Source organism: Embiotoca jacksoni, unplaced genomic scaffold (genome assembly GCF_022577435.1).
Source record: "Embiotoca jacksoni isolate LCO1_2020_lvr unplaced genomic scaffold, fEmbJac1.0.p SCAF_129, whole genome shotgun sequence".
Lineage (NCBI taxonomy): Eukaryota > Metazoa > Chordata > Actinopteri > Embiotocidae > Embiotoca > Embiotoca jacksoni.
The window spans coordinates 108628-123613 of NW_027185262.1; the positions used below are offsets into that span (position 1 = coordinate 108628).

Below are 14986 nucleotides of genomic sequence, written 5' to 3' on the forward strand. Positions count from 1 at the left end.
CGATGACTCGCCTCCTCAACTCCGGCTTACCTTCCCCGAGTTTATTTTTCCACTTATCTGTTGTGAGGACGGAGGGAGGCAGAGACAGAGGGAGAGATACTCGGGGCTCGGGATGTGTTTTTTAATCTGTTATTCTCCTGTATTGGCACCGGCGTCTCCAGTGTTGGGGATTAAGAATCCAGACAGAGTGATGGAGCTCGGCGCTGACCCTGAGGGCGGCTGAGGACCGTAGGAGGAGAGGGGGAGAAACAAAATAAATCATCTCTGTGGAATGAAAGGGAGAAAGACAGAGACACAAAGAGGATTGTGAGTCTGTGTGTGTGTGTGTGTGCGACAGACAAAGAGTGCAGTAAAGCGATAGAGAGCAAAGAAAGTGAGGTGCTGGCAGCAGTAATGGTCTTTTGCTGAGGTGGGGAGCGGTCTAAATCCTGAAACATGACCTCATAAAACTGAAGGTTACTTCACATAGTTGCACCGTGCAGCTCATGCAGGAGGACCACTGTGCTTTCGCACTTCATTTTCCACTTTGACGAAAGCATCAAATGAATAAACGAGCCGATGATTTAGTGGATTTGGGCCCGTCGGCTCGGAGGAAGTTGTCTTTCTCTTTAACAGCAGCAGACAGGATGCACCGCTGCTTCTGAACGAACGGCGTCCCGCCGTTTTTAATTGGTCTCGGATGCATTTTTTAATACGACCCCGGTAAGGGAGAGATCAAGCTTGCGCTTGTTGTTTCAGGTGTCATTTATTGTTGCAGCGTGTAAACACCAGTTAGACTCCACTTCCCCTTGACCCGCAGCAGACTGGAGCGTCAACAAACCCGCTGAAATAAGCAGCTTTGCTGAAATGCGGCAGGAATGTAAAGATGGGGTCAACACTGAGGCAGCAGTTGTTAAAGAGAAGGCGGTATGGATGTTGGGAAATCGTCTCACCCTTACAGAGCAGATTTTTAATGTCTACTTTGAAGGATCGTTGGATACTACAGGAGACAAAATACCCAGTCTTGTGGCCCAGACATTTTCTTTTACATCAGAAAAAAGGTGCCGTGCCCAAACTTCTTCACTCAAGGCTATCTTTCAGAGAGCAAAGGGAGATGTGAAATCATTTAAAAACGTTGCACGTTTCTCTGTCGCAGTCTCTCCAGCAGACATCGAAAGCTACAAATAGAAAACTAAAAAGGGAAGTTCAATTGGTTCATTTCTCTATACAGTGCACCAATCAGATAGTCAGATTCTAAGAGAGGGTTTCTGACACCACAGTAAACTTAATCAGAACTATTGGTCTCTCACACACACACACACACACCTTTCTGCTATCATTAGCAAGGCTGTTTCTTTCTGAACTTTCTGAAACTGAGTTTGACTTTCTCCCCCGTTGATTTTTTTTTTAAATATTTTTTTTTATTGCTATCACTTGAGTGGAAGACAATGAATGTCCTCCTCCAGAACAGACCTTCATGCGACTGCAATGCTCAGCAAGATAACACTGTTATAAAAAAAAAAAACATCACCCAGTTTTTTGTCAGTAACTCATGGGAGTTTCTGGTCTCTTTATAAGGATTCAGTCTGTAAAAATATTGTATTAAAGTGGCGACATGTTGTACAATTACATAGAATTTATATTACAAATACAATTTCTGTTTTCCATGCAGTGTTGCTGTGTGTCTGTGTGCAGCCTTACAGTGGACTTGTGCTGTGAAAGGACTGTTTTGCAGTGAAAACGATCAATGCAGTGACTTTAAAGATGCATTTAAACCAGGTTTCCATCCAAATGCATAAATGCTAAAAAAAAATTACAGATTTTTTTTTTTCCAAATAAAATTTGCAAAAGAAAAAGTAAATTCACGCATGCATCTCCTTCCTCTACTGTTTGTGTTAGTTGTTGCTTCATTCAAACAATGGGTGATGCTAATTCTCATTTGTCAGTTGTCTCATTCTGCTTTCATAAATCCACCAGATTATATTCAGCATTATATATCCTAATTAAAATGCACATAAAAACACGCTGATAGACACCTGTAGGACGTTAACCTCCTTTTTTCAAGGTTTCTCTGAATGCTGGGACATTTATTGGTGCTGTTGGGATGTTTTCTTGCTAATACAGCACCTTTGGGTGGCCTCTTCAGTCTTTTCTACACAGAGGCATGTAACTATTCATATAACTATAAATATTCAGGTGTCCTCCACAAATGTAATTCTGCTGCTAATTGAATAGCAATCGAAAGAAAAAAAAGGCTCTTTTGAACATCAAATCTTCCAAATACTCGCTCAGTGTTGTGTTTTCCTGAAGTGTCTCCTCTGAGTCTTTTTTTTTTTATTTGTCAGGAAGACCGCTTCCTGGCTCAAGGTCGTCATTCAAGCCTCCCCTTCCTCTCCTCTCCTCTCCTCTCCTCTCCTCTCCTCTCCTCTCCTCTCCTCTCCTCGACTCATCGATGCCAGTAGAGCCGTGGTTTTCTTGGCCGCTAAAGCAAAATCGATATCCCTGAGCGCTCGAGGCTTGTGCTCTAATATCCTCCAAGCACCACCTGCCAAAATATTCATGGGAGATGCTTTAGAGAGAGTGACGCAGAGGGACAAGCAAAGACACAGCCGGCGGCTTGCTGGGATTTTTTTTTGCAGCTCGTATCGCGGTGGCTCGTGATTTATGCCTTTTTTCTTATGCGTGCGGTTTTTATTAAACGTTGCACCTCGGTTTTTCAACTCTTTTCTCTTCCAGTGTGGTGAATATTATATGCAGGTTATAGGCGGGTGAATGACCTCATTTCTTGCAGGCCTTATTTTTTTCTTTTTTCTTTTTCCCAGAAGAGCGAGGGCAGCCGTTCCTCTGATTGTTCTGTTTGCTTAACCCAGACGGAGAGTAATGAGGGTGGGGTCGCGGGCCGGCTCAGGTGTGATTGAATGATACTTGAGTTCTCCTCTTGTCTACCGGCCGCTGGTAGGTGGAGGGTGTCTGCCACAGGTGTCAGGCCTGACGGCTCTCGGCTCTGCCAGATGGGCGTCAGAACAAACGCACCCCGTGTTAATCTCCAGTTGTGCGGCGGGCGGCTGTGACAGCCCGGGGTGTTTGTACGAGATGTATTGATGGTTTGACCTCTTGACTCGATAAACTCCTCCGTACTTCATCCTCTTGGACAAACAAAAAGAAGAGGAATAATGGGCGGGTTTTTTTTTTTGGTATTCTGGCGGCGCACGTCCCATTGTGCGATTGTCACGGCGCGGCGGGATGTATTTAGGGGGCTGGGCCGAGCTTTGGTGGTTAACATGCAAATGAGCTGTTTAATGGGTCTGGAAAGGTCACAGAGGTCAGGCTCGGTGATAATTTTGTGAGATTGAAGCGTCATTGGTGGCTGTGTGTGGGTGTGTGTGTGTGGGCGGCTGCTCAGCGTTGCAGCTGGAGTTTTTCTTTTTCCCTCTTGTCTACATTGTTATATTATACAACAAGTAGTTCCGACCCAGCGATCTGATTGGTCGGCTGAACATTTGGAACGTGCTCAAATCATCTTGACATCACACCCTGCTCATCACTGGGAATGTCACTCCGCCTTCTCAATGGGGATATATAACTGGAATTGAATTTCATATAATATGTAATATAAAGTTGTTTTTACGTGTTAACAGTCTATTCACCCATTTGGTGAAATCGGGTCTCTTTTGGTCCTTTTTGGTCGTTCCGAGCACCCGTACCGTAACACCACGGTTAGTCGCGCACTGAAAATCCTTGCAGCAGCCAGCTGGACCGGTTTGATTTTAACACGACACGGTGCTAAAATCTTAAAAATGCATGAGTCCATCGATATCTTTGTTCATCAGATATCTTAGCTCCAACCAGACTGAGCTAGCTGAGCAGTTTTGTGTTTCTATGTGCTGTATTTATTCAGTTTGAGACTAGAAATCCTTTCTGTTGCTAGGGTCATTGCTAAAGGCCGGCCTGCTTCCTGGAGTAGTAAACATTTTATACGTTACATAAGAGTCTACTGACTGTTTTCCAGTTGTTGGTCATACCCCATCTCTTGCCATGGAAACGGAGATTGCACCAACAAAAAATGATTTTAATATTTTGAGAGCGAATTGCTCCACAATATGAATACATTTAGATTACACGTTTTATTTAGTTGGTAATTTGTTGTATAATCGTAATATTACACGAGAGGCTGACGCTTTAACGTGATTATTGTCACGACATTGATGCGGTCAGGACCGAGACGCCCCCAAAAAGAGACCCTGTTTGCTGGACATCAGTCGAACACAAAGACAGAGCTGCAACAGACAAAGAAATACAAAAAAAAAAATAGAAAGAAGACAAGAACAGAGAGCGATTGAAGAGCAAAGGCAGAAATGATGATGGTGATGGTGATGATGATGATGGTGATGGTGATGATGATGATGGTGGTGGCACAAGGCTGGCGTGATGCTGTGGGTGTGTGCAGGTTGTTTGGGGTCAATCAATTCTGTATGATATCTTCTTTTTTTTTTAGTATTTTATTGATATGCACCCCGGGGAGGTTAAATGCCATCATGGCTGCTTGCTGGACGATTGATTGGTCTGGCATTTGATCTTGTGGCTCACAGTGAAGGATGAGAGGTGATGGAGTCGTGATGGCACCCACGGCCAGCCCTCCACCCTGCACGCTCCCCACCTCTTACCTCCACCCTCACCCCTATCCCCCCCCCCTCCATCATTTATCTCTCCCCTCTTCTGCTGCTGCTGCTGTCCCTCATTGTCTTCTTTCCCCCACGCAGGTGACTCTTAAAGGTTGTGTTGTCCTAAAAAAATAAAAATAAAACCACTCCCAGTGTCATTCCCTGCGACATAATAAATGTAATGCTTTTTCATTTGTTAAGTAACTTGCACAGCACATTAACAACTCTTCCTCTTCCTCTCACTTCATTTTTTAAACACCTCGTTTAACGACGTGCCAGACACACAAGTGCTAAAAGAAAAGGCAAAAAGACAGACAGAAGACCGAGAGACTCAATCCATTATATTTCATTTTCCTCTTTAACAAGGCACTTAAAGCGTCTGAATTCCACAGTTTATTCTCTTAAATGGGGTGATGAATGAAAAAAAGGTGGAGGTTTTAAAAAAAAGACTGCGAAATAAACGGGGGGAGAATATGAGAGCTGTAATTGGGTATCTGCGAATTAATTTGTTCAGTGAACATGCTATGAATCACATCAGGTCATAAAAAACCGCAGACGGAGCAGCAGGGCGGATTGGCATGAGGTGGTGGGAGGCAGATATTTAACAGCCTGATGGGGATGCTTTCAGCGGCCTGCAGCGCCACCGTGTGGGCGGGATGTAGATGGAAGATAAAAGCAGTGAGACCCCCACAGTGTGTCAGATATTCTACTTTTTTTTTAATAATAAAAAAAAACGTGTTAATCAAAGCTGGATTAATGTTCTGCTCACAAAAAGGGGGGAAGTGTGAAGAGTCTTCTTCAAGGGGGAAAACCAAGGCGGAGGAGGAGTGAAGCTCTTTGTGTTCATGAACCCCCGACGACCACCACGAGTATTGATGGAAGTCCATTTCCTTTCTGGGAGACTCAGTGTAAAAGAATGCAGAGGGTGGGGAGGCCCAGAGTCGCTCTTATCACTGCCACCTCCTATAACCAAATTTATGGAGACATTTCCTTGGCATGCTCGGCTTAAACGTCAGTATCATAATCCTCAATAATCCACCGACCAAGAGGGGTGACGGAGGATATATGTGACAGCAGGAGCCGTATACCTTTTTCTTCTGGAAGCGGGGAACGTATGCAGGGAATGTTTCTGTGTTACAGCAGCCATGCATCAACGTGAGGAATGTCGCTGAATCTAAAAGAGGATTCGTGCTCGTCAATCATGTTTTCAAAGACCTGTGATATTAAGAATAGCACGGGGAATAGAGATGTAATCACATCGGCCTTGTTTTAACCCTCCTGAGAGACATCTCGTTGTCTCTCAGTCACAGAGAATCGCATTTGTAAGATGGCATAAAAACAAGAGGCTGGAAACACACCAGGGTCTGTTAAAAATGTTTTAATAATGTTCTGTGTCTTATATATATATGTAGAGTTGTTCTATATTTCAGGTTTAACAGAATTTTAGGGGGCGCATCTCATAAGCTGGCGACTTCTTTCACTTTTAAATTGAAACCAGGCGCTTCTCTGATTCTGTAACAACATTTATGGAATTATTCTCGGAAATTCTTTCAAATGGAATTACAGAACCACTAAACGTACATTTTAATAGAATTACAAACACTAAACCAGAATACTACTACTACTAATGATAATAATAATTCTATGTATTTCAGGCAAGTTATGAAGAAGTGTACATTACAAAGTGTGGAACTCATTTCTCAATATATATTGACATAGTCTTTAGTGTTCAGATAAAAACAAACATAATACAAACAAAATCCGTTTCTATTACTTGGTTATTTTTTTTGTCGAACGGTTTAGTCTGATAATAATAAGAATACAGTCATTAAAAAGTAAAAAATAAATAAATAAATAAAATAACTCGTCGAAGCGGAACTTTCTAACAAAACCGCGCTGTTTCAAGTCGGACTCATGTGACCGCCGCACCGCAACATGGAGGTGCAGAAGTGTAAACAGTTTGTAAAATAGCAGCCTGCTAGCGGTGGGTAGCGATCGATTGAAGACAAACGGTGCTTGTTTGGTGTTAATATAAGACACGGAGGTGCAGGAAATTCGGTAAGTGATGAAAGTAAACTCGCATTTAGAATTTAGAAACGTTTACACGTCATGCAGATGTTTTGCTACCATGCTGCGACGTCCTCTTTACCGAACGCCTGCTTCCGGTTACTTAACTAATCATTTCAATAACCCTTCAGTGTGTCTGAAATTAACCTCTGATATGTTTCTTCACGTGTTCGTTTTTTAAATTTTATTTTTTTAATGAAGAACTTGATTGAACAATATGTAAATGTACAAACAGAGTAAACAAGTAAATCATTATGTCGTACAGAAAAGGGAAGTAATGTGGCAATAATAGGACAAGTAGAATAACAAAATAAAAACAATTAATAAATTAATTTAATAAAAATAAATAGATATAGATGGATTTAAATACATGAATTCCCTTAATGCAAAAAATATCATAGGAGAAAAAGATACATACATTAAAAATAGCATATTATTCCTCCGATAATTTTTTTTTTTTCATACAGTTGGACAGTTTTATTACTTCTCTCAGTATTAATTTCTTTACGGTATATATTTTTTTTCAAATATGTATTTTTTTTAATTTATAATATAATCAAATGAAGGAAATATTCCTGAACAGTTTCAGACTTTACTGAAAAAAAAAATCAAATTCACAGGTTCAAACTCTTTAATCATCCGCCTAAATTTCTCACCTGCAGAGGTCAATTTTCAATTTGATACATTCGGGTACCAAATTATGGGATGGCCTCTCCGGTCTGACAAAAAGCTGTTCCTCTATTAAATGCTTGAAAAAAGTGCTTTAAAAAAAAACATGTAACTTCTGTTTCGTAACTGCAACATACATACTCATATCGTCTTTTATATTGACTTTATTGTTTTTGCTGTGATTGTTGTAACTTATATTCTGTTGTTATTTGTTTCCTTTATTTTGATGTAGCGATATTGTGATGTAAACTTTCTATAACTGTAAAAAAAAAAAAAATGTTTTTTGGAGATGGAGGCTCCAAATAAGCCCACTGGTTGGTTTTTTTTGTTTTTTTTGCCTCTCTGCACTGCACTGAATTTTTTTTTTTTTTTTTTTTTTTTTTTTTTTGTCAAATCATGTGTTTTTAATTTATGCAAATAAAATCACGTGGCAGATATTTTGGTTGTTCAGCTGCTTCACCTGCATGAATCTCTCTCATCTGCAGGCAGGTCTGAAGTCAGCCCGGAGGGGGTGGGGGGAGATGTTCTGTCTGCGACTCCGGCCCGGTCGGACTCGAGTCTCCGCCGTTACCGGGCGGAGCTACCACAAGCTGGTATCTCTCCAGAAGGCCGCTGCGCTTCCCCCGAAGAAGATGCGGCGTTTACTCTACCCCTTCAGTGACCTGGAGACGCACCTGGACAGGTTTGTGCCGTGAGTTCTGTCGCGCGCTCTGCTGGATCTTTTAACTAAAGGAACCAAAACTTTGTCCAGGTCCGTGGACAGGACGCCGTTCCAGCTCTTTAATCCCAGTTTGGAGGACATGGTGGAAGCGGAGAAGCTCTTCTCCTCGTCGGCGTCTCACGAAATCGATTACTTCACCTCTGCCGAGAGGATGGACCACGTACCTGCCCTGAAGCAGCCAGAGGTCAGACTCTTAACCGCTTCGACACGTTTGGCACTAACAAAAAGCTCTGTGTGCAGTAACTTGCAAGGAAGCAGGACATGATGTCCTGCTTGTGCTGCAGAATGAATCTAGTTCCTGTTTCAAAAAAAAAAATTCAGTGCATTTCTTTAAGAGACAAAATTTTTACTCTGAAAATTGTGTCAACTAAAGTGAATGCGCTGCTGTTTGCATGTTGACACCATAAATGTATTCCACTTTGTTCGGGGCAAACGGAACTGATTATCTCTGCTTATGTCAACTTTAATGAGTGGAAGGTTTATTCTTTAACTTCCTCTCTTAGTTTGCCAATCTGTGAGCAGAACTCCCAGCTGTCGGACTGTTAGTAAGATGGGAGCGATGCGGGTTTGTGACAGCAGAGGAGGTTTCAGGCTTCCGATCAGAATGACTGAACGGACCGCAGGGCAGTGAGCTGGTCCTGTTAAGGTTTTGATCAGTTGGTGGAGACTGAACCGAAAACGGCTGTGCTGGTGATGTGTGTGTGTGTGTGTGTGTGTGTGTGTGTGTGTGTGTGTCTCAGTGCGTGAGGAGCCCTGTGATAAATGCAGCGTAATGTCTCTTTACCCTCCCGCAGCCTCATTCATAATGAAGCGAGTGGGGGTCGACGCCGGATAACGAACGAGCAGATTCATAACCTTAGAGACGGAGGCGTTCACCGGAGCGGCTCAGGACCGGGAACGTCGTGTTGACGGGACGGCCGGAGGCTCGTTGGCATGCCGAGTTAGTTAGCGCTCCATCTGAGGATGATGTATCGGTGGCCGGGCCGGCAGCGGGAGCCTCCATCCATCTGGGGGGTGTCGGGGCGGGAGGGGGGGGGGGGGGGGGGGGGGGGATGAGACGGATGAGGCCCGGGCCGCCGTCCCGCGGGACTCGCCGGTGCTGCAGAGGCAAAAACGGTCGCAGCCAGAGCCGCCGGTTCAGATCACAATGAAACCAGGGAATGAGTTCAAATAGAGGAATGGTCTTTCTTTTAAAAAGCATAAACATCAGTGAACTCAAATCTATTCGTACAGGAGCATCAAATCCCAACACAGCCCTGCAGGGGAACAGGAAGTGTTTCTGTACGTGATTTCCTGCATCGATGTGTGTGTCTCCAGGTGTGTTTCATCGGCAGAAGCAACGTCGGCAAGTCGTCCCTCATCAAAGCTCTGTTTTCCCTGACGCCTGAGCTGGAAGTTCGAGTCTCCAAAACTCCAGTTGAGTCGCGCCCGAACCGACGTGCAGCGTCCGTGTCTCTTTCCCGATTTTTATAACGAGAGCTTTAAAACCCTGTTTTCTCCGTGTTTCTCCTCCTCAGGGTCACACCAAGAAGATGAACTTCTTCAGAGTGGGCCGAGCGTTCACCGTCGTCGACATGCCGGGCTACGGGCACAGAGCGCCCAAAGACTTCGTGGACATGGTGGAGCCGTACCTGTACACGAGGAAAAAGTAAGATCACAGACTGGATGTGAAAGTGCTCGTAGCTTCCGGGTCTGAAAAATGAGGCCGATGCAGAAGTTGCCTTAAAGCTGCAGTACCACCGAGTGCCACTGGAGGTCGGCTCCAAAAAGCCTCCGGCTCCGTAGACTCCCATTCAACTTCTCTCATCAAATCCAAAGTCAAGAAAATGTCTCCAGCAGTTATCTCGGTGTTGTTAGCTAAAGTCACTCCTTCTTATGAGTTTCCTGGAGGTCCGTCTGAAAATATTCCCTCATTCATTAGAAAATAAGCTTCTAAAAGAGCTGTTTTGGGGGGCGTGTCTTGTTTGATTGACAGCCCTGTGGTGCAGTCAGGTTACAGCTACCGGTGGGCGGCACGTAGCATCGTCAGGTTTCCAATCAGATCGGTCAGATCCACCGCTCGCTCCTCCCCACCAGCTCGTCCAAATATGGTCACTTCCTGCTCCAAAACCGCGCCGAACTAGCAAAGATGGCGCCGGACAAAATCTGAACTGGAGGCTCCATAACGGACGTTCACAAACAAAAGAAATTAATTCATGAGGCCAGAAATGCTTCTCACAGAATTCTGAGATTCTGCGTCGCGTTGTCCTAATTCTTTACATTGGACTGTGAGCTCGTCCACAAGGTGGCGCTGTTTGATTCCCACCCTGTTATTTACCGTTCATTTGTATTTTTTACTTTTTTGTCCCGAGCCATAAAATCCCTTCAAGAAAGAACTTAAATAAAAATTAAAAATAAATGAAGGTGACTTTAGACGAAGGCTCTAATTTGCTGTTATCTGTCTGAAACATTTGTTTACATGACATCCATTCGCTCACCCGCTCTTTGTTTCGTTATCAAACACGTGCCGACGTGTGTGTCCGTGTCGTTGCAGCCTTGTGAGGACCTTCCTGCTGGTCGACGGCAGCGTCGGTCTTCAGGCGGCCGACCTCGTCGCCCTGGAGATGTGCGAGGAGATCAGGTGTCCGTACGCGGTACGCGCACACACACACACACACACACACACACACACACACACACACACACACACACACACACACACACACACACACGTGTGTTTTCATAAAGCAGTAAAGATCAGGATGGTTGGGTTTCATTCCGTGAATACAGAGCACACTCGGGACTCTTATGACGCTTGAAATGACGCTCGGCTGACAAAGAAGTTAATCATCGACCTGCGACGTGTATTTACATGTTCCAACTCGATGACTTTTGAGTTGTGTTTTGATCATATCTGTGCTCCGTCGAGAGCCAGTCAGTTGGTTAATCAGTTAGTCGATAACCAACACGAGAGAATTAATTTGAGTCTCGGTGAAGCATTTGACTACCAAACTTCTCAAATGTGAATGTCTTCAGTTTTTTTTGTAGTCTTCTACTGTTAAAATATATATATATATATATATATTTGAGTTCTGTATAGTTCCAGAAAAGCATTTGTCTCCCTTTTCTAACACTTTACACACCAAACGATTAATCAGATCAACTAAAAACCGGATCATTCATGAAAACAATTGTTGGTTTCAGCTCGAAGACATGTTGCAACACAAACCTGCCGACAGCGTTAAAAAGTTAAAGCTGGTTTATTTGATGTCGTTTGAGAACGACCCGCGGGGTGTCCTTTCCTTAGAGGAGGCCGTGAGCATTAAGCGTCCCCCCCCCCCCTCCCCCCTCCCCAACCCACCCCGCCTTTACATCACACTCATCCTTCTTCCGAGTCCTCATCATTATGTCCACACTGAATTAATGCTGAACGCTCCCACTCAGCTATTTAAAAACTGCCGAACCGCTGACGCGATAATGAAGCACCGCCACTCTGCGCGCGCTCGGCCACGTCAATTATTCATGCTCTCAGGTTATTAAACACTATAACACACGGAGGCTGTGACAGCGCAGCTTTTAACAAAGATGAACTCTCAGCGCCAAAATAAAAAAAAATTAAATTAAATAAAAACGCGAAGCAGCGATTTAACCGTTTAAATCTTGTTCATTCAGTTATAACTTTGATACCCACTCGGATTCGCTGGAAAAGGCATCGTTTTTCTGAGCTGGTTCCACTTTTTAGTGATATGATACGAACATGTGATGATCTTATAGAATATGATGCATCAGCACATTCTTAAATAACTGCTGCAGTAAAAATGCACATTAATGCGGCAGTAATATTACTCAAAGTATATATAGTCATATTTAACAGTAAAAGACTGAGCGGGAGCGTTTACTGCCCAGTGTGTACTTTTACTTTTAAAACTGTTAGTACATTTTGATGATGATACTTAAGCAATGGTTTAAATGCGGGACTTTAACTTGTAGTGAAGTATTTTCACAGTGTGATATTAATACTTTAACTGAAGTAAAGGACCTGAATGCTTCTTCCACCACTGGACACGATTTAAGAAGTGAATCTTTAACTCGGGTTGTGTTGTGCAGTGCTCTTAACTGACCAGCAGATGTCACAATAAATCTGTTGTGCTTTTATTTTGTAATAAATTAAGACAAAATGAGGATAATTTCAGTTTTATTTATATATTCAACAAATTATAAGATAAATCATCTCCAGGTGCTTTATAAAGAGAGGTCAGGAGAACACAAAAGACAGAACAGAAACCTTTTTTTTAAAGTATTAACCACATTTTTTGGAATTTAACATGTACAACAGGTTCTAAATAGTACAAAGGAAAAAAAAGAAAGAAATTATAACGACTTATATAAAAGACTTGTACAAAAGTTTGAATCGCCGTGCACAGCGCTTCTTTCAGTTTTAATTGCTTTTTAATTGTTCAATTGTTTAAATGTACTGTTTGAACTCTAAATTTACATTTATGAATATGGAACTTTTTTCCATTATGATCATAAGATAAAAACAAAATTCCAACAATTCCCTAGAGCTGCACTCAGTGACCGCGAGGAGAAAAGAAATACATCATGTTAATGGCATGCAATAGAGAAATATTAATGCATAGAGATTAGAGGAGTTATTCTTTAATATATCCTGTAATTCACATATAAAGTGAGTCTGTAGGACCGCCTTCTTTCACTTCTGCTGTATTTTAAAAATGTCTCAGTGTGATGATTAGAAATGAATCCATACATTTCAGTGTTTTCTCTACGTTGGTGCTCACGTTTGGTGGAAGAGCAAATTTTTCAGTTTTTCAATTAAAAATTTTGACCAGAATTATTACCGCACCTGTGTAAAACATAAAAAAAAAAAAAAAACATTGAAAAAGCTGGAGCGGATAATTGACAAAACAAAACTCCAAAAAAGCCAAAGACGAAACTGAATTCGATGCTCTCTCCGTTGTGTTCACGGCGTTATTCACTCTTTTAAGGATGAGTTTGAGTCGGATTATTTGTTTTATTTGCGAGGGTGTGAGATTGTAACGTGCCAAACGTGTTGTCGTTCAGATGGTGGTGACTAAGATTGACAAATGTGGACACGGGACGCTGCTGACCAACTTACTGAACCTCCAGGATGTGGTTAAAACTCAGACGAGCAGCTGCTTCCCTCAGCCCTTTCTGATCAGGTGAGGCCTCACCGTCTCTTTTAAGAACGAACGCTGGAGACGCGTTTCTTACCGTCGACGTCGTCCCATCGCGCGGATCCGCTCGTCAATTTGTTCCCTGCAACCAACCTGCTTTCACAGCGCTAGTTTTGCGAGTATTATTTTCCTTTTTTGTGCCGTATTAAGCTACGATTAATGAACCTCCGCACTTCAAACCTGCCAATCATACGGGGGTAACTTATTTATGTCATGTTTATACGTAAAGGCTATGTAACATTAACCAACGTTGCAGCATTTGTTCTCGGTGTGTTTATAGTCTTTAATGTAATTTAAATTCACGAGAGGTTTAGTACAATTTAGGGTGAAAACTATCTCAAAATCACAAATGCTATAAAATAAAATAAAAAATAAAAAGGTTTTATTGATCGGGATTAATTTGAAGGATTTCTAATTGTTTTGTCAAAATAAGGATTTAACCCTCTGAACCCCCACAACCATCCTGCAGGTTTGAAAAGCATGATTTATGTATTTTATATATATATATATATAGTGTGTATATATATATATATAGTGTGTATATGTGTATTTTAAACTTTTTTTTAAAATAGATTATCAAAGAAATTGAACTTTATTTTAACTTTTCTGATTTATGACATTTTGAGTTCTCCCTCCTTTTAGCCATTGACACGAAAGGCAAGACAAAAGTCCCAGCTCGGGGTTTCAGAGGGTTAAATTATATGTTGAGAAGAAAAAGGAGCTGAAAAATACTTTTTGATTTTGATAGAATTTCTCTTTATTTTATTTTTTATTTTTTTTTTATTATTTTTTATTTCCTGCTACAGCTCGCTGAAGTTTTGTGGGATTTACCTCCTGAGATGCTTCGTAGCTCATGTGACAGGCAGCATCAGGCTCAAGGACACCTCTCCAAGCTAACCGGAGGCCAGCTCAGGTCTCACTGAGTGGATTTGGGACTCGGTGGGTCGAGGTTGTCTCACATCACCTTCTCCAACATGTTTCTCCCAAAGCAGACACTATACAGAACTGTTCCAAAGACTTTTATTTTCTAATAAAATGTAAAATACATCCTCGTTGGTTTGTCAGATTTTTCCTTTTTGATATAGTTACAGATAAAAAAAAAAAAAAAAAAAAAAAAGTCTCCTGAATGCAGACAAGTAAGTTGTAATATAATTCCAGATATATTATAGCCATGAGATGACAAACATGACAGTGTTTCCAGCAAGGGAGTAACCATCTCAATGAAAAGCACCAGCGCTAACCGCTACACCATTGTGCATGTGATACTGTGACTTTCTTTGGTGCTTTCGAGGACATGCTATAGTATGACTTTTTTTTGTCATATTTCGGACAAACTACTATAGTGTGCCTTTTTGGCATAATTTGGACAACATGCTATGTTGTGACTTTTTTTTCACATTTTTGACAACATACTATAGTATGACTTTTTTCATATTTTTGACGACATGCTATAGTATGACTTTGTTTTCACATTTTGAACGACATTTTATAATATGACTTTTTTTCACATTTCGGACGACGTTCGTCTGACTTTTATTCAATTTATGGAAGACATCACTGAGGTGTAGTTGTTCTGTATATTGGGTACAGTTAACGTCCTGCTGCCCACTCTCATAGAATGCAATGACCTGCCGGAGGATTGGTCTGAAATCCCCTCTCCAGAGGTTGCAAAACATCACCCTCACCTCAGATCC

The 14986-nt window shown here is 42.0% G+C and overlaps 1 protein-coding gene across 1 annotated transcript; it reads left to right on the top strand.

The window, feature by feature from the left end:
• The first annotated feature begins 6569 nt into the window (after positions 1-6569).
• Positions 6570-14340, top strand: gtpbp8 (GTP binding protein 8). The gene is made up of 8 exons (XM_069145525.1): positions 6570-6698; positions 7862-8058; positions 8128-8281; positions 9415-9513; positions 9615-9745; positions 10631-10730; positions 13159-13277; positions 14099-14340. The coding sequence occupies exons 2-8, from the start codon at positions 7898-7900 to the stop codon at positions 14187-14189; spliced, it is 855 nt and encodes a 284-aa protein (XP_069001626.1). The 5' UTR covers positions 6570-6698; positions 7862-7897; the 3' UTR covers positions 14190-14340.
• The last annotated feature ends 646 nt before the right edge of the window (positions 14341-14986 follow it).